This window comes from Rhododendron vialii, chromosome 10a, assembly GCF_030253575.1.
Source record: "Rhododendron vialii isolate Sample 1 chromosome 10a, ASM3025357v1".
Taxonomy (NCBI): domain Eukaryota; kingdom Viridiplantae; phylum Streptophyta; class Magnoliopsida; order Ericales; family Ericaceae; genus Rhododendron; species Rhododendron vialii.
In genome coordinates, this window is record NC_080566.1 from 13,097,834 (window position 1) to 13,125,665 (window position 27,832).

The 27,832-nt window shown below is 42.6% G+C and overlaps 1 protein-coding gene across 1 annotated transcript; it reads right to left on the reverse strand.

Moving 5' to 3' along the window:
* Positions 1–239: 239 nt before the first annotated feature.
* On the reverse strand, positions 240–27,651 carry LOC131304340 (phospholipase D beta 1-like). The gene is made up of 8 exons (XM_058331559.1): positions 27,545–27,651; positions 3,090–3,323; positions 2,932–3,000; positions 2,689–2,836; positions 2,311–2,459; positions 1,921–2,100; positions 1,623–1,820; positions 240–590 (listed from the first exon to the last, which is right to left on the reverse strand). The coding sequence occupies exons 2-8, from the start codon at positions 3,201–3,203 to the stop codon at positions 291–293; spliced, it is 1,158 nt and encodes a 385-aa protein (XP_058187542.1). The 5' UTR covers positions 3,204–3,323; positions 27,545–27,651; the 3' UTR covers positions 240–290.
* Positions 27,652–27,832: the final 181 nt, after the last annotated feature.

Sequence of the window (27,832 nt, forward strand, 5' to 3'; positions counted from 1 at the left end):
ACACTTGATGCTTGTAGACTGTAGTTGGGACCTTAAGCACTTCTTCCACATCTATTACATTTTTGCCCTGCTTTTGGATTCATGTTGTAGGGGATCTGGATCCGTAACGCAGCTAGTTAGCTTGTAAACGGAAACAGAAACAGAAACACGACGATATAAAATTAACTGCATTACCATCTGCTTGTTCACACAAATCTGCTTGTTCACACAAATTGCAGAACATAAATATTGAATAAGAGTCACAAATTCACTACATTGGAAGCGTTCACCACATTGGAAGCTTGATTTGATCAGATGGTGAGATTTTCGTTGATCTTAATAGGCCCGATACTCCCGGTGATTTTCCCGCCCATATCTGGAAATTCTTTGCAGCTGGGAAGAGGATTCACCTTGCCCATTTGATCAACCTCGAGTGGGTACTTCAGAAGGTGACCTTTCATTTCTGTTACTTCATCGGCCACATACTGCTTCCAGTACAGCTCACCCAGTGACCTTACCCTTCTCACGCATTCGATGCTCTCTGGTTGCTTAAAACATTCCTCAAGATCACCAATGCGCTCTTCCCATAGTGACATTCTATACCCATAGATCTGAAATCAATGAGAATAGATAGTTGCTCGAACAATTCACCAGGTTAAACAAGAATAGAACTCACTTGGCTCTAGAAAAGGAGCTAAAAAATGTTGCTGAGCTATCTTTTGACATTTTTAGAGAGGCCAAACAATTGAAAACAATTTGGCTTCTTAGCGAACAAGTTGGCGAAAACGACATGAATGAAAACTTGCATTAGAAACGAAAACAAATTTAATGACTGCTGACCATACCATGCAAGTAAACTCGGTGTAGTCGCAACTCAAGTGTGGAGTTTGCAAAACAGTATCAGAAAATGACTTAAAGAACGCAAGCGTTGAGGGTTTTTGACTCGGTATTACGTACTCAACACCTAGATGTGCAAACTTAATTGGAGATGGCCCATTTATGTCCGCTTCAGTTTCACCACAGTAATTATAATCAAATGGAAAAACTAGCCCAACCAAAAAATAAAAAATAAAAAAAAAGTTTGCAATCTTTTGATATGCATCAATGCAAAAAATATTCTCAAAAGAATTCAGGAGTTCAAAGTTACAAAGCTGGTTCTCTTTTTTTCAATTGTAAGAGATAAATCATGCCTTGGTTTTTTGTTGACTCCAATCAAGAAAATCACTTCCTTTGACCATGGAAAGTAAAATTAAAAAATAATCTGATTTTTACGAGACCAAAAACTCGTCGTGCAACGCGACCAGCTATGAAAGACCTCTAGAGGTTAACGTATTGCAGTGTCGGACATGGGGACACGGTGGGGACATGTACGTATTGAACTTATGGATGTCTTGTTTTGTTTGAATGGTATTGAAACTACGGATTTTTTGTTTTGTCCACATTTTGCCATTTAAACTTGGAAAAAATTTGAAAAAAATATAAATAAATAAATAAATATACACGTGGTGTGTCCTCCGCTGTGTCCATGTCCCCATTTTTTAGAATTCCCATGTCTCCGTGTCCGTATCCGTGCATCATAGGCGACTAGTATGGCAGTATCAAGGCATAACAATTGCACAAAATTGTATCCCCTGGAAACAAACCTGCCCATGTGGATGACAGCCCTTGCTTGCCAAAGTATGGCGAGGTTGATACGCTCCCATGGCAATCTCGGTGTCCCTTGTGCCTTCTAAGGAACGTTGGTTGATGTTTGCGGACCCCAATATCACATACTCATCATCAACTATCATGCCCTTTGAATGGACATAAATCATAAAGCGTCGGTTTTTCCTGGTCAGTGCCTGGTTTTCAATTCGACACATCAAATTGCCAAATGTTGAAGGATATGGACAATCAATTGGAAATGAGAAAGTATTAAAATTTGGAGGTAGAGAAATGTACTTGTGGAGTGTTTTCGGCATGAGCATTTCCTGCATCTAAAGTAGTGTCTTCCCCGTCTTCAGCCTCACGATTGCCAAGGCAAAAGAAATTCAAATAGTCTTGAGGCTCATATTCCTTCTCAAGCCCTTCCTCTTCCAAAGCCTTGTAAATCATTCCATACATCATTTGCATTGTATTATACTGCATAATTTACAACACGCTGGTTTACGAGATTCATGGAGCCGAAAAAACTATAAAGTAGGTAATTTACCACGAAAAAGGATGCGTACTTCATACTTCTTTTTTCTTTTGAAAGGAATAGTAGAAATAATAAAAATTGAAACAATGACACACACTAGAAGCAAATGACAGACACTGGAAGCAATGTGAAACATGCTAGTTGGAGTTTACCTGCCAAAAAAGAATCCTTTGAGTGGTGAAAAATGTGGGATCACCCTCTGGCCACATTGGGATGACAATATATACAGAAAATCTCTCCTTCGCTTTGATTTTATTTGCAATTTTGAGAGCGATTTCCATTGGTATTAAATTGTTTGCACCTGTAGATAACATGATTAGGTCGATTAAAATTTGAACTTTCAGTGGAGAAAAGATTGGAATTCCCCATCAGCTTCCCTAAGGCTTTCTTCTCTATTGATTCCAAATATCTTGCTTCCCTTCTCATGATTGTTCAAACAACCAAACATAAAAATGAAACTTTTTAAAAGTTTAAAGTAAAAGTACGGCCTTTTTTCCCCTCCCAATTTACCAAAGAGTTAGAATTTGCACCTAATTTTTTGTGTTGATTCCAGTTATATGATGACCCAAGGAAGTACTGGTTCTCAATGTAAATGAAGCGTTGGGCCGCACTGATTGCATTTACATATGCAGCATGTATACTCATGTCTATCAGGACATTCTTCCCGCATGCCAAGTTCTGTTAAATTGCAGTCAAATAAATCAGAAAATACATCCCATAGGAAAAGGAAAAAAAAGAAAAGAAGAAAGAAAAAGAAAAGAAGAAGCTCTCACCCTGCTTGTAGCATCTTTTGGGTCTTTTGGAAAACCCTTAACTGAATTGGAGTCTACCGAACGAAAAAACTGTATTTTTGAAGAAATTAGTCAAGAAAATAGAGTTGAACAAGAATTAACAAACCTAACTCAACAGCTTTTATGAACTAATAACATACCTGGACATGCCAAGTTTCTGGATCATCATCTCTTAGGCATGGCAAATCTGTCATTCCAATGATGTCCGGAATTCTATCAATCGTGAGTAATGCATCATTGTATGATTCATACATTTCTAGAAGCCCCTTGGGATTTTAAATCCTTCAGCTCTGCCATGCTACGAATTTTGAAAATTTTGTGTAATGCTGATCCACCTGTCTCTTTGAGTTTTTTAAGCCCACGGGGCTTTGAATGTAAATCTATATATCTGTATTGAAACTATTATGCGGAAAACAGATATAACAGGATCTTGAATTCAACACATCTCAAGAACAATAAATAGTGTACCTTTGTTGGCCACCGTGATTAGAGAGAACAAACCCCTTAATTAGAAACACCTTAATTCTTGGCTCACCTTCTTCTCTCTGTCTCTACTTTTCTAGAATACCCGAGTACTTTAATTGATGAAAAAACCGTATGAATAAGGGCTAAGTATTCTACCTTTTATAGAGGAGAGAAGAGAGCCTTAGAGATAATTATTAAAAGACACCTAGTCCATCAAGGTCTCTTTTATTATCATGAGTTTTTCTTAATCTATAATTCTAATTAGTTATCGTAATGAACCATATCACTTCATTGGCTTATTTGATAGTGGAGTCCCACATATACAAAACGTAAAGGCTAGTAGGCCACACTAATGGGAAAAAACTAACATTCTCCCACTTGGCCCATCAAGCCGATTGTGATGCAAAATGTATTTCTTCAAAATATGCATTTTGTTTAAAATGACTCGAGTGGGCTCCACACTAAAAAACTTTGACACGTGATCACGGATTTAAAAATAGCCAATAGGTTCAAACCAATTAGAAACTTTAATACTGTGATTAATTCAGACCACCAATGTAAGTCATAGCGGTTGTATAGCACCATGCCACATTCCCTTCTATGCACCACACCATTGATAACCTTCACTAATCAAGTCCATAATAAGAAAAATATCATTATTTAGGCTGTAATGCCTAAAGCCCCTGTAATTTGTCTTGTCAAGACATTTCCTGTTGAACATAATCCAAAATAAAATGTGCACCCATAATTGGAAACAGGAAAATCAGAAACAAATTTTTTATTTGCGCTAAACAGTGTCAATAAACAATAAGCACTCAACTACTAATATCAAGTATTGCTCAAAAGACCCATCCTAATAACATGTTCTTTGTATGTCTTTGGAGGCAATCCCTTTGTCAACGGATCAACAATCATAAGAGTGGTGCTTATGTTTTCAATAGACACTTGTTGTTTCTGGACTCGTTCTCTAACAACCAAGTAGTTTACTTCCATGTGTTTCGAACCACTAGAGTACTTTCCATTCTTAGAGAAGAAAACTGCAGCGGAATTATCACAATAAATTTGCATCGGTCTGGCAATTGAGTCGACAACACCAAGACCAGAAATGAAGTTCTGCAACCATAATGCATGACCTGTGGCCTCAAAGCACGCCACAAACTCGGCCTCCATTGTAGATGAAGCAATAATGGATTGCTTCACACTCTTCCATGACACTGCCCCACCAGCTAATAGAAAGACATAACCTGATGTAGACTTTCTGCTATCGTGATAGCCAGCAAAATCAAAGTCCGAGTATCCGATCACATCCAAATGATCCGATTTGCTATAAGTAAGCATATAGTCCTTAGTTCCTTGGAGATACCTCATAACCTTCTTCACTGCTTTCCAATGTTCCATTCCTGGATTACTTTGATATCTGCCCAGCATCCCTACTGCAAAACTAATATCCGGTCTAGTGCAAGTCTGGGCATACATCAAACTCCCTAATGTTGATGCATATGGAATTTCATCCATTTGCTTTCTTTCTAAGTCATTCTTTGGGCACTGGCTTTCATTAAATTTGTCACCCTTGACAATGGACGCATCACTTACTGAGCAAAGCTGCATATTGAATCTCTCTAGAACTCGGTTAATATATCCCTTCTGAGACAGTCCTAGTAGTCATCGAGATCGATCTCTAAAGATCTCTATGCCAATAACATAAGCTGCCTCACCCATATCAACCATTTTAAAGTTCTTCGAGAAATATCCCTTAGTTTCATGTACTAAACCAAGGTCATTACTGGCTAACAAAATATCATTCACATATAGCACCAAAATGATAAACTTACTCCCACTGACCTTCAGATATATACACTGATCAACAGCATTTTCTTTGAAACCGAAGGAGGTAATGGTATCATTAAACCTTAAGTACCATTGCCTGGAAGCTTGTTTAAGACCATATATGGATCTCTTTAATTTGCATGCCAAATGCTTTTTCCCTTTTATTGCGAATCCTTCAGGTTGCTCCATGTAAATATCCTCATCCAAACTACCATTCAGAAAAGCGGTTTTCACATCCATTTGATGCAGTTCCAAGTCATAATGAGCTACTAGAGCCAAGATGATTCTAAGTGAGTCCTTCTTTGACACAGGAGAGAAGGTCTTCTTATAGTCAATGCCTTCTTTCTGAGTGAAACCCTTGGCCACAAGTCTGGCCTTAAATCGTTCGATATTGCCTTTTGCATTGCGCTTAGTCTTAAAGACCCACTTACAGCCGACTTTCTTACAGTTAGTAGGCAATTCAACGAGATCCTAGATTTTATTCTGGTCCATTGATTTCAACTCATCATTCATAGCGTCAAACCATTTATTAGAATCATCACTATTCATGGCTTGTGAAAACGAAACCAAGTATTTCTTAATCCCAATGTCGAAATTCGATTTTTGTAGATATACCACATAATCATCTAAAATGGCAGACTTTCTTTCCCTCTGAGATCTTCTCAGAACTGCTGGTTGTGGTGGTTCTACAATACTTTCAATGGCAGTATTCTCATGAAATGAAGAATCATTACCTACATGTTGTTCATTATCCTCAACTGGTTGAGGAATAACAACTTCTCGACGAGGAAGAATTGTTGGGATATCAACTCTTTCTTCATCGAAATTAACCTTTCTTGATTTTTCACTCCCACTATTTTTGCCATTCTCTAGGAATTTCGCATTTTCGGTTTCAGCTATTCTTGTACTATGGTTAGGACAGTAAAATTTGTACCCCTTAGACTTTTCTGGATAACCAATAAAATATCCAGAAATTGTTCGAGAATCTAACTTTTTCTCTTGTGGATTATATATTCTAGCTTCTGCTGGACAACCCCAAATATGTAAATGTTTTAAACTGGGTTTCCTACCAGTCCACAACTCAAAAGGAGTAGTTGGAACTGCCTTACTAAGAACTCTATTAAGAGATACATAGCGGTCTTTAATACTTCACTCCACAAGGAAACAGGTACATTTGAAGAACTCATCATACTTTTAACCATATCCATAAGTGTACGATTACGCCTCTCAGCAACACCGTTTTGCTGTGGCGTACCAGGCATTGTGTATTGAGCACAAATGCCTCACTTTTCTAATAGTTTGGCAAATGGGCCAGGATTTTGGCCCGACTCATCATATTTTCTATAAAACTCACCACCTCTATCTGACCTCATTATTTTGACATTTCTATCTAATTGTCTATCGACCTAAGTAATGTACACCTCAAGGATGTCAACGGCTTGAGACTTTTCATGAATTAGATATACGTAACCATAACGTAAGAAGTCATCTATAAAGGTGATAAAGTATTTTTGTCCAGTAAAACATGGAATAGGACTTTCGCAAATATCAGTATGGATTATCTCAAGAAGTGCATTACTTCTAGTGGCACCTTTCTTTGTGTTTGGTTTGCTTTCCCTTAATGCAATCCACACAAATTTCAAAATCAGTGAAATTTAGGTCTTCTAAAGTCCCATTCTTCACCAATCTATCAATTCTATCATTGGAGATATGCCCCAATCGTCTATGCCACAGGGTAAATGATTTTTCATCAATTCGACCACGTTTTAAACCAACATCCGAATGCAGGGTCACTAATGATTGTGCAAACTCATGATTCAAGGCAATTTTATATAAACCATCATATAAATCACCAGAACCAACCATTATTGAATTAAACATCAATTTGAGTTTTCGACAACCAAATGAAACTCAATATCCAGAACAATCTAATCTAGATAAAGAAACCAAATTCCTAGAAATAGAGGGAACATAAAAATTGTCTTCAAGATCTATCTGATGACCCGTCTCTAAAACCAAGCGATAGGTACCAACAGCTATCACTTCAGCCTTGAGACGGTTCCCCATAAAGACAAATCTCTCACTTTCCTCCAGTTTCTGGGTTGAAAGGTATCCCTGTAAGGAATTTGTAATGTGAGTCGTAGCACCAGAATCAATCCACCAAGTATTAGAAGGAACTTCAGCAAGATTTGATTCGTAACATACAAAAGAAAGATTTTTACCCTTCTTTTCGAACCAAGCCTTACGCTTGTTACAGTCCTTCTTCACATGTCCCTTCTTGCCACAAAAGTGACACTTGACTGTGAAACCATTATTTCCATGAGCCTGGCTACTTTCCCCAGGTCCATTGGCTTTCTTTGGTGGATACTTCTTTGCTTTACCCTTTTTCTTCATAGCAACATGAGTCACTGCCAATGCAGTGTGACACCTTTCCACTCTCAATCTCACTTCCTCCTGAACACACATGTTAGTTAGCTCATTCAAACTCCACTTGTCTTTATTGGTGTTATAGTGAATTTTGATTGGGCCAAACTGTGCAGGAAGTGAGTTGAGTATAAACTGAACAAGGAAGGACTCATCCACTTTCATTCCCAAGGTTACAAGCTTTGCAGCTTTGTCAGACATGTTCAAGATGTGCTCTTGAACTCCACGACTACCATCACATTTCATGGTGGTTAATTCAGCCATAATTGTGCCAGCGAGTGACTTATCAGCAGATTTAAAGCGGTCTTCCACAACCTTTAAGTATTCTAGTGCATTAGTATTCCGTGGTAGGGAGGTTTTGATGTTATTCGCAATGGTCATCTTCATGAACATTAAATTGAGCCTGTTCGACCTTTCCCATGAATTGAAATTGAACACTTGATCCTCGGAACTTTCATCAGTAATTTCCGCAGGTTTTTCAATAAGTAAAGCCATATCAAGGTCCAATACACCCAGTGTGAATTGAATATGCTGAGACCATTCCGAAAAATTTGGTCCAGTGAGGGTTGGAACATTGGATGCATGAGAGTGCAGTGAAACAGGAACTGTAACTGAAATAAAATAGGACAATACTTAATAAGAAACTTTGAGAATTGTAAACATTTATAATGATGAACTATTGACATCACCTAGGTCCTCCTTTGGGCGAAACCTAAGCATACCTATTGTTCACTCATTAATTAGGTGCAACATAATCACCTAAGTAGGTCTAAATAATTTATACAGCTCATCAAGTTAGTCATGTTATCTTTGGATATCCAATCCTAACCTGCTAAGTTGCATAAATTACTCACCCTACCCAGTTCATAATTATTTAAATGTGACTCTCCTTTGGGCCTAATCCCATTCTTATAATTATGACTGCAGTCGAGAATATCATTGACTTAATTGTTACCCTTTTAACAAAACTTTGATGTAGTTTAATAATTATAAGTTTCACTAACCTAGGCCACTTTGGTGACTACCAAATTAGTAATTCCTATGAATATTAAATTAACCAACGATATACTCTATTCTTTTATTCGAGTTATGCGGATGTCATTTTTTTATTCAATCACTACTACCGAAAAATAAAATATACAACTAAGTATTCTTTTATGTGATTGATAATCCGTTCATGACATTCAATCTAACCATAACTCTCACATATACGGTAACACAATAATAGAAAACTTTCCCAATTTAATGCTTTAAAAAAAAAATCATACATAATTGCAGAAAACATAATCTGACAAAAAACAGATTAATTTGCAAGCATGTAGTTATGATTGTTTTTTATTTCTTTTACTGACCATGACCATAACGAAAACAATATCCATACATACATTACCAAAAACATGTATATGTTTTCCAGCCCATTAATTATGATTAGAAAAGCAATAATTCAATAAAACCGAGAGAGTCAATCAATTAACCATAAAATGATTTGCCCAATCACCACATGCGAACAGTAGCAACAACATGAGTGGAACTATTAGTTACAAAGGTGTAAAATCAATCACGGCACATCCAAAACTTTCTGGGTTCAACGATAAATAATAGAAAACCCAATATTCATGTCCAATTTTAGAAATCATGGATCTCCTTAGTCTCTACAGTAGCTAATCCAGTAACAAGTAAAACGGATTAGCCCGTTGAATCAATGACGGCAATGACAACAGTGCGTAATATGTCAATCTTCATAAACTTAATCTTATTATATATTTTATATAAGAAGACAAACTTAGGAGTAATACAAAATCTGTAACGACCCTGATTTTTGGTAAATAAAAATTTCGTTAAATATTTAAATTTTATTTTAATTACTTGGATTTGCTACTAAAAATTTCTTTTTAATTTTAATAATCTGTCATAATTAGATTTGAGACTTATAAAATTATATCTTTTCGCACCGGACAATCTAGTCATTTTCTAAAGACAAGTATGCTTGTAGAAACACTTGTACTTTTTAAAATTTTAAATCATATTTCTTAGCTAGAAATCCTACTTGACAAGTAAAATTAGTTTCCAACCAATTAGTTAGAAAATCCTAATTTCCGTTTCAATCTAGTTATAATACCCTAACCTTAGATTGGCCTTTTTGACCATCTTTGAGCCTTATGAACCCCTTCCAACCCTAGTTAAACCTGGTGGACCTTATGAACTTTCCTAGAAACCTAGTTAAACCTTTTGAACCCATGTATATATCCATTGGATAATAGAAACTAGGAAAACTATGGTCCATTGGATAATAGCATGACTTGACTATCCATCATTGTACTTTAGACTTGTCATGTCATGAATAGTGTGACATGATTACATATCCAATGGATAATAAAACCTAGGGAAGTTAGTGACCATTAGTTAAAATCATGACATCATAATACCTTTGACTTGTCATGACATGAATAGTATGACATGATTGTTTATCCATTGGGTAATAGAAAGTAGGGAAACTATTACCCATTAGTTCATGAGGTAATTAGAAGTATATGTATCACTGTACTTATCCCAACCCATGTGCCAGTGTACTTTCCCCAACTTATAGGACAGTATGCTTTCCCAAATCTATGTGTTGTTCTATCTAGAATAATCTTGACATCACCATCATCTTTTACCCTTTGGTTAATAAATGTTAGGGAAAATATTATCCCTTGAACAATAGATTCCCATGACTAGTCATATCAAATTATTACCAATATTCCTTTACCTCTTGGTCCATAATTGTTAGGAAAATTTTTATCCCTTGGTTAATAGACCTTTGACTTGCCAATAAGCATGACAAGACAAGTCATACATGGAATCTCATCATTTTGCTTTCAAAAGAAGCAAGGCTAGCTTTGCCATGCATGCACACCTATGTTCTAGCCTTAAACCTAATAATCCTAGACTTACTTTCCCAGACATACACTTATATATATATATATATATATATGTATATATATATATATATATGTATATATATATATATATATGTATATATATATATATATATATGTATGTAGACACCCCAATCTGGGCTTCCAGATTAGTTTACTTACGGTTTTTGATTCCCCGATGATGAAATGGATCAAGAACACCCTGGGAATGATAGCGTGTTTGAGCTTTGAGTGTTTGCGAAACCCTTGAACCTAACCTAGCCTAAGCCACTTCAAAAACCAAAAACCCTACTGATGTGCGCCAGGGCGCAACCATCGCGCGCCAGGGCGCACCATCGCGTGCCTGACTCACTCCATCGCGCGACAATGCGCCAGGGCGCACCATCGCGCGACACACTCACTCTGTCGCGCGATGGTCAAAGCTGTCCCCATCACCTTTATCAGCTGGGATGCTTAGCCACCAAGCAAACCTCAACCAGCCTCGTGGACTGGTTGAGCTCCTCTCCTTACACCAACCAGATTTATCACCATCCATCCCTATAAATACCCCCATTCTTCTTCCATTAAAAGGGTTAAAGAATTTCAAAAGAATATACTTTGGGTCACCATTCCCCATTTTCACACCTCAACCTTCCAAGAACAAAGCTTGTTCTTTGCTTCTACCACTCAAACTCCTCAATCAAGCCTTCAAACATCAAAGTTCAAACACCTTTCAAACTCAAAACCGAAGGTATAGCTTACCTTTATTCTATTTTCTGTTCTGATCTCTGAGGGGGGCCGGCAGGGCCAAGGCTGGTAATCAATACCAGTTCTGGTCCTAAAGCTGGCAATGTTTCAAAATCCATCATGGTAGGAACCAGCGCGCGATGGTCCCACTCTCTCGCGCGACACTCCGGTGCTGCATGAGATGGACCGCGTGGGGATTGGTGTCCTACTGTTTTGTGCTTTATTTTGTGTATAGATCACTCTGTTGAGCATGTTAAAAATCAGTTTACTGCTTTCCTTAGTATAAACTGTTAGTCTTAGTTCAATATGAGTTTCTGCTGTTTTGGAGAACCCAGAAAAGTGTAAACCAAGCACTGGTCTGGTTGCGCCAGGACGCGGCCATCCCGCGCCAGGGCGCACCATCGAGCGCCAGACTGGCTCCATTGCGCGACAGTGCGCCAAGGCGCATCCTCGCGCGCCATAGTGGCTCCATCGCGCGACAGTGCGCCAAGGCGCATCCTCGCGCGCCAGACTTGCTCCGTCGCGCGATAGTATGCCTCTGACCAGTGAGTGGCCTTGCACGGGTAGCTTAGTTTTAGGTCATTATTTTGTCCCCACACTATTTATGGGGTGTTTTATTAATTTGTAAGGCTTTACAGCCTTTAAACTGTATATTATGCTGCCTATAAACTGCGTGGTTTGTCCTGGGTGTGCACTGGTCCTTCCAGAGCCCAGATGGTTTGAGAATAAGGGCTGTGGGTTTGAGCTCACTGGCGCGCGCGTATGTTGGAGTTGTACGCGCAGGAATAAACAGTATGCAGTGACTTGTTCAGTGCATACTAGTTTATTCTTACGCACGTCACTCCAAAACAGGGGCCTCCCAGTTTGTTTAAACTCCCACAGCAATCTGTTCTCATCCTATACTAACTGCTCATGCATGCTATCCATCACATCCTGCAAACATGTTACAGTTTTAAATCCCCGATTAACTGTTCCCCTGCCCTAATTGGCTAAAAATTGATTAATCAAATAGAATCGTAAACAAACATCTTTCGCAAATGCCTAAGTAGAGACCGATCTCCGGATTGGGCGAGAGGGGTGCCATAAAACCCTTCCCCTCTCGTAACCTGGCTCCCGAACCCAGATATGGTTATGACGGACTGGTTCCTTAACTTTTTCAAATCAAACAGCGCGACAAGTGCTTCGAAATACGGTTCCTTGGGTGTCGGACCTTCAAACCCGAGTGGCGACTCTGTATTTTCGCGAGCGCTTGACGTCCAGCTAAAAAAAGCGCTCCCTCGATCCGGGCCCTCGCGTTTCGGAATCCGGAAATTCCGTAGGGCACGCTGCCCATAGTGGCGACTCTGCTGGGGATCGAATCAATATTAGTCTATACTTAGATTTTAATACGCTCGAGAACAATCCCACAAAAAGTCTGTCAAAATAGTGAGCTTCGCGCTGCTAAAGAAAGGATTGGTGATTTAACAGGACCTCGTGTCCGGCCATCCAATCTGGGGCTTTTCCGATTGTTCTCTTGTGTAGTTTCTTCTAAGTATTGATCCATAGAGAGAGCCAAATTTGAAAAGGCATTTGCGAATTTGCGATTCTATTTCATTAATCAATTTCTTTAGCATTTTTCATATGCATCGATGTGGGATAAAGCCTCGTTGGATCGTTTTGGCAATCCGGCATGGTTTACCGGAGCTTGGGGACCCCGAATGACCGATAACCTTCGACGATGATGAGTCATTCTACTGCTTGACTGTTGCTTTGCGATTACGCAGGCAGCGGGAGGTATATCTTGGCTCTAGTCCGAGGAACCCGTTATAAGCCAAAACCAGCCTTTGCATATACAAAGCATTAGAACTCTCCAAACTTGGACAGGTACCTACAGGTTAAGATTACTTGCATCTAACCCCCATATACTATTTACGTGTTACTGTTTTCCCTATCGCATGTACTGTACATACACTATTTTGCATAGGAGCATGCTTAAGGTTGTCTTGTCTTTCAAGTTTGTCATGCGCTGTCTAAGACGTTGTTGGACCCGATGAGGAGTCGCTCATTCTGTCGAATGTTCGTTATCAATCGCAAAGTCCTTAGTTCAATGAGACTTTGGAAAATCAAAATTTACTACATCCTTGGCTCATGCCCGATTAAGGATTCAACCAATAATAAGGAACAACGAAGTGGTGATGCCGTGTCACTTGCGCCACCCAGGTTGAAGTGCGTTGTCACTATACACCGCGGTGTTCAAGGTTAAGGTGTCACGCCATCAACGCCGAGTTGTTCCAAGTTCGAAGTTGAATCTTCGAAAGGGACTAGCCAAAGATTTAGTCTATTTTGACTTCTTTTAGGATCTGTCGATCTACTCAAGGACACGTCGCCGAAAAGAATTCTGAGGATTCCAGCAACGTCTGAAACTCGTGAAGCAAACTCGTCTCTGGAACTGTACATACATACATTCTGTTTTGAGTAGGAGCATGCTTAGGGCGGCTTCTAGGTTGTCTCTCTCTTTCGAGTCTGTCTTATGCTTATTAGGACGCTGCTAGACCCGATGAAGAGTCGTGCATCTCGATGGCGCACGTTGTTAATTTTTTTCAAAGCCCTTAGATCAACGAGACTTTGAGAAATCAAACCTTATTAAGTCCTTGGCTCATGCCCGATTAAGGATTTGACCGACAATAAGGAACCACAAAGTATTGATGTCGTGACATTGATATCATTCAGGTTACAAGTGCCTTGTCACTTACAACCACCCCGGCTAAAGCACAGTGTTGCTCACGCCACCCTGGTTAAGGTGCCATGTCATCAATATCGAGTTGTTTCTAATTCAAAATCGAATCTTCAAATGGGACTAGTCGAAGACTTAGTCTGTTTTGACATCTCTTAGGATCAGTTTGATCTATTCAAAGGATACACCCTTAAAAAGAATTCCGAGGATTCTGGCAGCATCCGAACATCATGAGACAGACTTGTCTCTAGTTCTAGAGTCTAGGGTTGACACCGACAACGACGTGTACATTGCATTTTGCTGAAGGAACACCACTGAGCTTTTGTCTTATTTTGCTGTCCGAAGCTTCGGGCCATTGCATCGTCGAAGAGTACCGAAAAGAAGAGCCAAACCTGCTTGGGAACATCTACCGGAGCTGTTGCACCTTTGCTTCCAAGGCCATATCACCTGCCTTGTCCATCAATTCAGAATGGCAGTACAAATGGAGCTGGCTGAGCTCAAGAAGATTGTAGAAGAATTGGGTCACAAGATGGACAAACAGATGATTATGGTCCAGGGACTCATTGGCCTCATTACCTCCACAGCCCCGTAGCCAGATATGGGGCTAGTTAAAGAACCTTCTCAAGCCTACCACCCTCCGACGGTTGGAATCAAGCTGTGCTCAGGAGATATGTTCAAAGACCTGGCTGAGTTTCATGAGGCCAGGACTCACTCGAAGGAGGATGTTGATTCCTTTGTCGAAGCCATTGCCAAAGGGGAGGACATACTTAGTGATGAATTCAGCCCCAAAGGCAAAAGAATGCATCCTATTGATGAGGCAATATGTTGCAACTGCGAAGCAAACAAGGGTTCCGCTTTGGATTCTCAGTTCACTCGCCGAAACCCACCAAGGACTTTCTCACGCTTCTCTACACCTTTGGCCTCAATGTATGAGAAGCTCCTCGATGCTGGTTCCATCAAGCCCCTCAATCCAACTCCTCTACCCAAAAATCCATCACCCAACTTCAAGTATAACCTCTATTGTGCCTACCATCAGATGCCTGGCCATCCTACCAGTGCTTGCTTCCGGCTTCGACATGCCGTTCAAGATCTCGTTGATTGTGGTATCATCACAACCCCACCACCATCAACAGCCGATGTCAATCAGGTTCAAAATGCCCAAAGCTACCGTTTCCGAACCCAGCCTCAGAATTTCTCTGTCTTCGAGGCATCTCTGTCCGCAGTGATGGAAAAACTCGTCAAGTCTGGGCATCTCAAACCCTTGACCCCAACTTCCCCGCCAAAAGTTCTACCTTCTGGTTACAAACCTCACCTCTTCTGTGCCTTCCATCAAATGCCTGGCCATCCCACTGACGCATGCTATCGTCTTCGACATGAGATTCAAGATCTCATTGACAATGGCACGGTTCAAGTTCCACCAAAGCCTAACGTCATTTCCATTTCCTTGCCTCAACACAACTCTGACCCTCTGATTGGTCAGATATCTATCACCTCTACTCAAATCAACCCTAGCTCCACCATATTCAACCCTAGCCACTATATCGTCCCAGAAAGCCAACCCAAACCAATCATATCCATCCCGTTCGAACCGGAGATTAACATGATGGCTACAGGTTGGGCAATTGAGGTCTTCACTGCCGACACCTAGATTGACAGTAATGAGGAACTTACAAAGGAGCAGACTGACGGGCTGAGGTCCATTGTTTATGGGAGCACCGAGTAGGTTTGGTCGAAGAAGCTGAGGAGGCCGAAGTGCTGTTGCTTGGGGCTGATACCCGCTGGATCCTACCTCTTTTTGTGGAAGCTATGGGTAGCTTTTTGAAATATTGCATTTTCAAACCGCGTCTAGTTTGCATTGGCTTTTGTCTGAGTCTGACACAGTATCTGTCAAGTTGTCTGAATCTAGCTCTGAGTCGGAGGTTGTGCCTCTTGGCCCTCCATGTCGTAGCGTCTATTCGAGTCTTTTGCTGTACTTGGCAGCCCCGAGGGGCTTTCTTTATGATATGCATTATCTTGCTTCTAAGTACTTTGTTGGCTTGTGAATAAACTGTGTCGACCCAGACGACGAAGGGATAGATTTCGATGGGATCATTCTCAAGGAAATGTGTTCCCTCGCCGAAAGGGAAGACGAAAGGCATGCTCAGCCTATAAATTGAAATAATAGTTTTCAAATAAACTTGAAAGATGAAGTAGACCTCCAAATGGTTCAAACTGGTTCAACACTGTCCCCAAAGGAGCATTGCGCCCGGTCAAACAAGCATCGATATTTTGACATGGTCTCTCAAATGACATGCCTAACGTAGACCCTGAGATAAAGGAACATCAAATCTTGTTGCTACCGGATGCCAAGCCAAAAAGTAGAAGCTCAAAAGGTCCAGCGCCTCATACATGTTCATGTTTGTAAGAACAGCGTTCCACCAAGTACAAGTTAGCAAGTTCAAAATTGGTCTGGAACGAGACATGTCAACCGAAGCACACTGGACTCTGCGCTATCAAAGCCGTTTTGTCTGAGGCTGTGGCCAGAGATCATCGATCTCGACGACCTCGATGGCAATCAATTTCAAATACCTTGGTCAACATGGATCAATTCAAAAGTATTTTCCCTGAGAGAAGCTCGTTGGGCTGAAAACCCCAAGGGTGGGCAGTTCCAAGCAAAAGTTAGAGCAGCCTGCTAGACCAAGAACCTATGAAGGAGGTCTAGGCAAAAGTAAAGGCAACGTTTGAAAGCTCGCTAGACCGAAAACCCGAATGGGCGGTTCTAGGCAAAAGTTAGAGCGTAAAAGGTGAGGTAAAATACTCGAGTGAACCTTAGCCTGAACTACGTTCTGACCTGATTCCCTAGCTTGGGATACGTAGGCAGTCTCTCTTTGAGACTCGGTCACATTCTATCAATTGGATCCATGGTTGACATTTCGGTACACATCAAAGGTCGAAGAGGATCGAAGATCAGATCAAGCTGCATTGGAGGAATCAGAAGGGGGAAAACCTTTGTCTTTAAATTTTATTACAAACCGCTTCTTCAATTTACAAGCTGAGCATAAGTCTTAAAATATTTGAAGCATCAAAAAGAGAACGAAATGCTAGAGGCCTTAACCGGCTCACAATTTATTCTAAATTCAGCGAAGTCTGGTATAAGCAACCGCAACGCATTTGTTCGAAGTGATGCGCGTTGGTCTCAAACCTGCGCACGCTTCTTGCAACAGACAGTAGCAGTTAGCTACTACCCTCGAATGTCATTCCAGGGGCTTTTGCCAAGTCTTGTCATACCATGCAAGTCATATGGACTTAATGTGACTGCACGGGGGTGTTGGTTTCAGTCCGGGCCTATACGAGTCATTATCTGCGTCTTATGTCTGTCTTTGCGACATTTTTCCAGCTTTTCAATCAACTGTCGTTTCGAGATGCATTTCTTGGTTTTGTTTGTACAGGTCTTTGTGCCTTTTTGCGTCTTTCGCAAGTGTCAATTTCACCTGTCTGAGGAATGTTGTGAGTTTTTGGCTCATTAATACCCAAAAATTTCATTATGTTCTGTGTGTCTAAGGGTTTGCATTATACCCTGGGGCTCTTTTTCCCTTTTCATTCGAGCTAAGCGAGTCTGTTTATGTGCACACGTCTGTGTGTCGATTCAAATCACTTGTCAATGCAAATTAGATATTAGTGGTTAGTTTTTGCATTCTCTTCAACACTTGTAAAAGAGGGTCAATAAACTGGAAAACGTAATTTTTCAATTGCTACCCTAGTATCTGTAACCCACAAGCAGTGGAATCTTGTGGACATTAAGGGCATGTCGGCCCAAGGCCAAGCAAAGCATATTTCTGGGGCTCGTCTGCCTAAGCATCGAAGAAAGGGCGTGCAGGCCCAATGCCGTTACAATGTCAACTGGGGCACGTCAGCCCGCTCAATGTCTCTCTATCTTGGTGCGCATCTCCAGGGCAAAAAGCAGTAAAGTACTTGGGCTCAGTGGTAGTCCTTAGGCGTCGTTGTCCTCGTAGGAGCCGCCCTTAGCTTGCATCTACATTTTCAATTTGTGCATTTTCTTAGTATGCATCTTTGCATATTGTATATCAAATGTTTAAAGGAGGAAAATTCTATGACGGAATCGCTTCTGTGGGTTAGTGCAAGTATGGGGGAATGCCACACGCCACTTTCCTTGTCTCATTTGCCATGGTAACTATCAAGCACACAACCTCGCTGTCCTGCTCTGTTGGCACTTAGAATGCACTTTGGGGAATCATACTTCAATCCAATTCAATGGCACGGTCATCCTGAAGCATGATTAGCCCGTCTCAAATCAACGACAGCCGGTCCTGTCCCTTTCTCAACGGCTGGATCTTTCAGTACACTGATCTTCCCGTCTCAAATCAACAACAGCCAGTCCTGTCCATTTCTCAACGGCTCGATCATTCTGCACACTGATCTGCCCGTCTCAAATCAACGACAGCCGGTCCTGTCCCTTTCTCAACGGCTGGATCTTTCAGCACACTGATCTTCCCGTCTCAAATCAACGATAGCCAGTCCTGTCCATATCTCAACGGCTGGATCTTTCAGCACACTGATCTTCCAGTCTCAAATCAACGGCAGCCGGTCCTGTCCATTTCTCAACGGCTCGATCATTCTGCACACTGATCTGCCCGTCTCAAATCAACGACAGCCGGTCCTGTCCATTTCTCAACGGCTTGATCATTCAGCACACTGATCTGCCTGTCTCAAATCAACGACAGCCGGTCCTGTCCATTTCTCAACGGCTCGATCATTCTGCACACTGATCTGCCCGTCTCAAATCAACGACAGCCGGTCCTGTCCATTTCTCAACGGCACGGTCATCCTGAAGCATGATCTGCCCGTCTCAAATCAACGACAGCCGGTCCTGTCCATTTCTCAACGGCACGGTCATCCTGAAGCATGATCTGCCCGTCTCAAATCAACGACAGTCGGTCCTGTCCCTTTCTCAACGGCTGGATCTTTCTGCACACTGATCTGCCCGTCTCAAATCAACGACAGCCAGTCCTGTCCATATCTCAACGACTGGATCTTTCTGCACACTGATCTGCCCGTCTCAAATCAACGACAGCCGGTCCTGTCCATTTCTCAACGGCTCGATCATTCTGCACACTGATCTGCCCGTCTCAAATCAACGACAGCCGGTCCTGTCCAATGTTCAATGGCTCAATCATTTTGTACGGTGATCCGCCCTTTTAAAATCAACGACAGCCAGTCCTGTCCATATCTCAACGGCTGGATCTTTCTGCACACTGATCTGCCCGTCTCAAATCAACGACAGCCAGTCCTGTCCATATCTCAACGGCTGGATCTTTCTGCACACTGATCTGCCCGTCTCAAATCAACGACAGCCGGTCCTGTCCATTTCTCAACGGCTCGATCATTCTGCACACTGATCTGCCCGTCTCAAATCAATGACAGCCGATCCTGTCCAATGTTCAACGGCTCGATCATTTTGTATGGTGATCCGCCCTTTTAAAATCAACAACAGCCAGTCCTTTCCATATCTCAACGGCTAGATCTTTCTGCACACTGATCTGCCCGTCTCAAATCAACGACAGCCAGTCCTGTCCATATCTTAACGGCTGGATCTTTCTGCACACTGATCTGCCCGTCTCAAATCAACGACAGCCGGTCCTGTCCATTTCTCAACGGCTCGATCATTCTGCACACTGATCTTCCCGTCTCAAATCAACGACAGCCGGTCCTGTCCAATGTTCAACGGCTCGATCATTTTGCATGGTGATCCGCCCTTTTAAAATCAACGACAGCCAGTCCTGTCCATATCTCAACGGCTGGATCATTCTGCACACTGATCTGCCGGTCTCAAATCAACGACAGCCAGTCCTGTCCATATCTCAACGGCTGGATCATTTTCTGCACACAGATCTGCCCGTCTCAAATCAACGACAGCCGGTCCTGTCCATTTCTCAACGGCACGGTCATCCTGAAGCATGATCTGCCCGTCTCAAATCAACAACAGCCGGTCCTGTCCATTTCTCAACGGCACGGTCATCCTGAAGCATGATCTGCCCGTCTCTAATCAACGACAGCCGGTCCTGTCCCTTTCTCAACGGCTGGATCTTTCTGCACACTGATCTGCCCGTCTCAAATCAACGACAGCCAGTCCTGTCCATATCTCAACGGCTGGATCTTTCTGCACACTGATCTGCCCGTCTCAAATCAACGACAGCTGGTCCTGTCCATTTCTCAACGGCTCGATCATTCTGCACACTGATCTGCCCATCTCAAATCAACGACAGCCGGTCCTGTCCATTTCTCAACGGCACGGTCATCCTGAAGCATGATCTGCCCGTCTCAAATCAACGACAGCCGGTCCTGTCCATTTCTCAATGGCACGGTCATCCTGAAGCATGATCTGCCCGTCTCAAATCAACGACAGCCGGTCCTGTCCATTTCTCAACGGCTGGATCTTTCTGCACACTGATCTGCCCGTCTCAAATCAACGACAGCCAGTCCTGTCCATATCTCAACGGCTGGATCTTTCTGCACACTGATCTGCCCGTCTCAAATCAACGACAGCCGGTCCTGTCCATTTCTCAACGGCTCGATCATTCTGCACACTGATCTGCCCGTCTCAAATCAACAACAGCCGGTCCTGTCCATTTCTCAACGGCTCGATCATTCTGCACACTGATCTGCCCGTCTCAAATCGACGACAGCCGGTCCTGTCCATTTCTCAATGGCACGGTCATCCTAAAGCATGATCTGCCCGTCTCAAATCAACGACAGCCGGTCCTATCCATTTCTCAACGGCACGGTCATCCTGAAGCATGATCTGCCCGTCTCAAATCAACGACAGCCGGTCCTGTCCCTTTCTCAACGGCTGGATCTTTCTGCACACTGATCTGCCCGTCTCAAATCAACGACAGCCAGTCCTGTCTATATCTCAACGGCTGGATCTTTCTGCACACTGATCTGCCCGTCTCAAATCAACGACAGCCGGTCCTGTCCATTTCTCAACGGCTCGATCATTCTGCACACTGATCTGCCCGTCTCAAATGAACGACAGCCGGTCCTGTCCATTTCTCAACGGCTCGATCATTCTGCACACTGATCTGCCCGTCTCAAATCAACTACCGCCGGTCCTGTCCATTTCTCAACGGCTCGATCATTCTGCACACTGATCCGCCCGTCTCAAATCAACGACAGCCGGTCCTGTCCATTTCTCAACGGCTCGATCATTCTGCACACTGATATGCCCGTCTCAAATCAACGACAGCCAGTCCTGTCCATTTCTCAACGGCTCGATCATTCTGCACACTGATCTTCCCGTCTCAAATCAACGACAGCCGGTCCTGTCCATTTCTCAACGGCTTGATCATTTTGCACACTGATCTTCCCATCTCAAATCAACGACAGTCGATCCTGTCCAATGTTGAACGGCTTGATCATTTATACTGATGATCGTCCCATCCTGTCAAATTCTTCAACGGTTTGATCACTCAGCTCATTGATCTCTCCGTCCGCATCCACGACAGCCGGTCCTGTCAAGTCCAATGACGGTCAGCCATATCGTCCGACCCAATCAACCCGATGGTCAGTCATATCATCAACGACGGTCAGCCATATCGTCCGATCCAATCAACCTGATGGTCAGCCATATCATCCATGACGGTCAGCCATATCAGTCATTCAACGATGGTCAGCCATATCATCCATGACGGTCAGCCATATCAGTCATTCAACGATTATCAGCCATATCATCCATAACGGTCAGCCATATCGTCTATCTCCACCAAATCAACGGCTTGATCATTCTGCACACTGATCAGCCCGTCTCCTGTCATGTCTGCAACGGTTTGATCATTTATACTGATGATCCTCCCATCCAGGCTTCAACGGTTCGATCATTTATACTGATGATCCTTCCTGTCAAATCCCCCAACGGTTTGATCATTCGGCACATTGATCTCTCCGTCCGCATTCACGACAGTTGGTCCTGTCAAATCCCCCAACGGTTTGATCATTCGGCACATTGATCTCTCCGTCCGCCTTCACGACAGCCGGTCCTGTCAAATCCACAAACAACGACCAGAACATCATTCGATGGTCCGTTCATCCGCAACTGATTGTTCCCCAGGAGAGTCCGTCTTGGCTTGTCCCGAACGACAATCACCCTCAGTCTAGCCGCAAGTGCATCTTCCAGCAGGCTTATTGCTCTGTCTCGGATGGTCTTTGATAAGGAGATTGGCTCTGATTCCCTACAGATGGAATTCAACCTGCCTGACACGACCTACCCGTGTTTGTTGGAATACTTTGTGCCGAGGATAGCTTGATCCTCAGCAACGACGGCCTGTCCCGTCCACATCTGCAGCGACAGCCTGTCCTGTCCAAATTCGATCAACAAGCGGCGATGCATTCGTCCACTTCTACTTCCATCCCCAGCGACGGTCTGTCCGTCCTCAACCAATTAGGTTCTGTAAGTATACTTGTCTACTTTGCTAGTATGCTTTGCTCTGGATTGCCTTGAGGGGTGTCTAGAATTCTTAGACGTTACTTGTACCAAGTCGATGGTGCTTCAAGTGCCGTCAAAGAGGGGCTACTGTAGACACCCCAATCTGGGCTTCCAAATTAGTTTACTTACGGTTTTTGATTTCCCGATGATGAAATGGATCAAGAACACCGTGGGAATGATAGCGTGTTTGAGCTTTGAGTGTTTGCGAAACCCTTGAACCTAACCTAGCCTAAGCCACTTCAAAAACCAAAAACCCTACTGATGTGCGCCAGGGCGCAACCATTCCACGCCAGGGCGCACCATCGCGCACCTGACTCACTCCATCGCGCGACAATGCGCCAGGGTGCACCATCGCGCGACACATTCACTCTGTCGCGCGATGGTCAAAGCTGTCCCCATCACCTTTATCAGCTGGGATGCTTAGCCACCAAGCAAACCTCAACCAGCCTCGTGGACTGGTTGAGCTCCTCTCCTTACACCAACCAGATTTATTACCATCCATCCCTATAAATACCCCCATTCTTCTTCCATTAAAAGGGTTAAAGAATTTCAAAAGAATACACTTTGGGTCACCATTCCCCATTTTCACACCTCAACCTTCCAAGAACAAAGCTTGTTCTTTGCTTCTACCACTCAAACTCCTCAATCAAGCCTTCAAACATCAAAGTTCAAACACCTTTCAAACTCAAAACCGAAGGTATAGCTTACCTTTATTCTGTTTTATGTTCTGATCTCTGAGGGGGGCCGGCAGGGCCAAGGCTGGTAATCAATACCAGTTCTGGTCCTAAAGGTGGCAAGGTTTCAAAATCCGTCATGGTAGGAACCAGCGCGCGATGGTCCCACTCTCTCGCGCGACACTCCGGTGCTGCATGAGATGGACCGCGTGGGGATTGGTGTCCTACTGTTTTGTGCTTTATTTTGTGTATAGATCACTTTGTTGAGCATGTTAAAAATCAGTTTACTGCTTTCCTTAGTATAAACTGTTAGTCTTAGTTCAATATGAGTTTCTGCTGTTTTGGAGAACCCAGAAAAGTGTAAACCAAGCACTGGTCTGGTTGCGCCAGGGCGCGGCCATCCCGCGCCAGGGTGCACCATCGCGCGCCAGGGCGCACCATCGCGCGCCAGACTGGCTCCATCGCGCGACAGTGCGCCAAGGCGCATCCTCGCGCGCCATAGTGGCTCCATCGCGCGACAGTGCGCCAAGGCGCATCCTCGCGCGCCAGACTTGCTCCGTCGCGCGATAGTATGCCTCTGACCAGTGAGTGGCCTTGCACGGGTAGCTTAGTTTTAGGTCATTATTTTGTCCTCACACTGTTTATGGGGTGTTTTATTAATTTGTAAGGCTTTACAGCCTTTAAACTGTATATTATGCTGCCTATAAACTGCGTGGTTTGTCCTGGGTGTGCACTGGTCCTTCCAGAGCCCAGATGGTTTGAGAATAAGGGCTGTGGGTTTGAGCTCACTGGCGCGCGCGTGTGTTGGAGTTGTGCGCGCAGGAATAAACAGTATGCAGTGACTTGTTCAGTGCATACTAGTTTATTCTTACGCACGTCACTCCAAAACAGGGGCCTCCCAGTTTGTTTAAACTCCCACAGCAATCTGTTCTCATCCTATACTAACTGCTCATGCATGCTATCCATCACATCCTGCAAACATGTTACAGTTTTAAATCCCCGATTAACTGTTCCCCTGCCCTAATTGGCTAAAAATTGATTAATCAAATAGAATCGTAAACAAACATCTTTCGCAAATGCCTAAGTAGAGACCGATCTCCGGATTGGGCGAGAGGGGTGCCATAAAACCCTTCCCCTCTCGTAACCTGGCTCCCGAACCCAGATATGGTTATGACGGACTGGTTCCTTAACTTTTTCAAATCAAACAGCGCGAGAAGTGCTTCGAAATACGGTTCCTTGGGTGTCGGACCTTCAAACCCGAGTGGCGACTCTGTATTTTCGCGAGCGCTTGACGTCCAGCTAAAAAAAGCGCTCCCTCGATCCGGGCCCTCGCGTTTCGGAATCCGGAAATTTCGAAGGGCACGCTGCCCACAATGTACCTAGGAGAGAGAGAGAGAGAGAGAGAGAGAGAGAGAGAGAGAGAGAGGGTCGGATGGAAAGAGAAAGAGAGAGAGACCGAGAGTGAGAGAGTGGGGTGGAGTGTGTGCATGAGTTTTGATTACTTACACAAGCAACCTTTATAGCCTTAAGCCTATTTTTGACCATGCCAACCCATTTTTAGTCTTTCAAAGTACAAAGTTAGCCAATGATTTTATTCTTTCTTACAAGCAACCTTCCTTTAGACTTGACAAGCCAAAAACCCTTCATGATCAACCTAGATTTGGCCTAGAATGGAAGTGACAAGTCATGGAAGGCTATGACTTGATTGAAAGGCTTGAAATGACAAGACAATGGAGCAAATCCATAGGAGGAAGGAGAGAGAGAGGGGCCGGCCATAGAGGAGGGAGGAGGAGCTCAAGTTTTGGCTATAAATAGCACCCCATGCCTTCCATTCAACTCACACTTTCACTCACTTCTCTCTAGAAACCATTTCCATTTTTCAGACAGCTTACTGCCCTTCACAAATCTCCATTTTTCTCCTGCTTAAAGTAGTTTTTAGAACCAACTCCCTTCGGGAAAGTTGTAGAGCACTTCGAAACCTTCATGTTAGACCCAAGAACCACCCCAATCGGTGAAGAAATGACAAAGATATTGGTATCCGAAGTTCAGTAAAAATCTCGGATTTCCATTTCCAGACAGCTTACTGTCTCTTCCTTTATCACCATTTTTCTCCTACCTAAAATAGTTTCTAGGATCAACTTTCTTCACAAAAGTTGTAGAGCACTTCGAGAGCTTCAATTTCGACCCAAGAACAATCATATTCGGCCAAATATTGACCGAGTTACTGCCATCCAAAGTTTGGTCCAGATTTGCGAGTTTCACCGCTCGTAGAAAACTTCCAACTAGCTTGTTCGGCCCCGACTAAGTTTCGGATCAAGGTAGATTTTCTCTACTCACTTCCCTAAGTATAAGTAGAATCCCTAGTCTACTAACTCTACGTATAGTATAGAATCATATGTTGAAAAGTAGAATGTCCGTAAGTTCAAAGTATAACTTTCTTGATCGTTTTCTCTAGAATAGATAAGGTTATCTTTCGTTTATATCGTTTGAAATGCATGATAGTTGACGAACTTATTTTCACTAATGGAGGTATAAGCACGTTAGAACAATCGATTGGTAACTCCGAATAAACATATGTTGTTTAGAATTTCTCAAAAAGTAAGATAGAACGATTTTCAAAAGATAAGATTTTATCGCTTGATTTGAAGTATTCATATTTGATCTTTTCGAGCAATGCTTAGTAATATTGAGTTGAATGATCTTGCTAGTGTAGTTTCAATGAATGATTCATGCTTATTTTTATGAAAAGTCCTACCGCGGAGTCTATGCATGAAAACGTGACACGAAAATCGAGAAAGTTAGAAACATGACACTTAGGGTGTGGTTAACGAAAAGGCGTGTTTTGAAAGGGTGAAATGTTTTGGAAACCGCAATGTGGCCGGACATGGTAGCCCATTGTGTGGTGTGTGTTTTGTGTGCCAATGGGAACCCGGTGCGGCGGAACCATTGTGAGGATACTCGGGAGACCGGAACGGCGGAACCGAGGTTGGGTGTGTGGCTTGGTTATCCGCGGAGAGGAGCCAATGCTAAGTGTGCCAATGGGAACCCGGTGCGGCGGAACCATTGTGAGGATACTCGGGAGACCGGAACGGCGGAACCGAGATTGGGTGTGTTAAAAAACAGATTTTGAAAATGTTGATTTGGTTATGAAAAGTGAAAATGGAGACACGGTCTACGATGAGTCGCGTAGGAGAAACTCAGAATCTTGGACACCAACGTTGATTGAATATCGAATGCGAATGTGTCATTATTAACTATTTTGGCTAGTTAAGCTTGCACTACGTGGAAATTGTTGATATTGTTTGTAAGTTAAGGGTTAAAGGGCACGGGTTATTCTATTGAGCATTCGTAGCTCACGGTGTTACCTTTGGTGACCCTGACATATTATATTGGTGGCGACGCCGGTATAATGTGTCAGATCTTATAAATGAACAGGGTGAACTTTACACCTTGGAAGCGTTTGGAGCCGAAGAGCTGGCCAGAATGGAAGAAGAGGCGGAGCAGTAGATAGGAACCCTAGTCTACCCTCCTTTTGTTTAATAAAGTACTCTTGGGAGAATTATGTTGTAATATTGAGCCAGACTCTATTTAGATTTTCAATGAAAATGTCTTCTTTAACGTACTCAAAATTGGGGGCGTTACAAAATCATTACCTTAATCATATTGATTTCAATCAGTTTACTCCAATCAAAAAAAAAAAACTAATTAATATGAAACAGTAGCCAAAAGAAAGATGTGACTGTATACTAGTAACATGAATATTGGATCCAACGATTCACGTCGTTCGTTGGTCGAGAAATCTAACAAGCCAGTATGTTTCACATAATTAAATTCCAAGATGTATCGATTCAGAAAACTATGCTCTGATACCAACTGTAAATCTATATATCTGTATTGAAACTATTATGCGGAAAACAGATATAACAGGATCTTGAATTCAACACATCTCAAGAACAATAAATAGCGTACCTTTGTTGGCCATCGTGATTAGAGAGAACAAACCCCTTAATTAGAAACACCTTAATTCTTGGCTCACCTTCTTCTCTCTGTCTCTACTTTTCTAGAATACCCGAGTACTTTAATTGATGAAAAAACCGTATGAATAAGGGCTGAGTATTCTACCTTTTATAGATGAGAGAAGAGGGCCTTAGAGATAATTATTAAAAGACACTTAGTCCATCAATGTCTCTTTTATTATCATGAGTTTTCCTTAATCTATAATTCTAATTAGTTATCGTAATGAACCATATCACTTCATTGGCTTATCTGATAGTGGAGTCCCACATATACAAAACGTGAAGGCTAGTGGGCCACACTAATGGAAAAAAGCTAACATTCTCCCACTTGGCCCATCAAGCCGATTGTGAAGCCCTTGACCAGCGCTCCTCAAAGTTGGTGAGAATATCATATGCCGCTGGGCCATCAATTCGACAGTGCAAGTCATGCCATGGTTCTCTTGGACAACCAACAACAGGCCCCTGTTCAAGTAACACCAAAGATTCAGAAATGGAAGTTATGACTTGATATGAATGGTTTACATCACTGTTTGAAAATAGTGGGTGGTACATTGGGAATTTACTTGACAAAGCCTATGGAAATTAATACGTTTTTGATCTAACTGATCCCTTGAAATTAGGATTATTGTAGTCATCTTTGT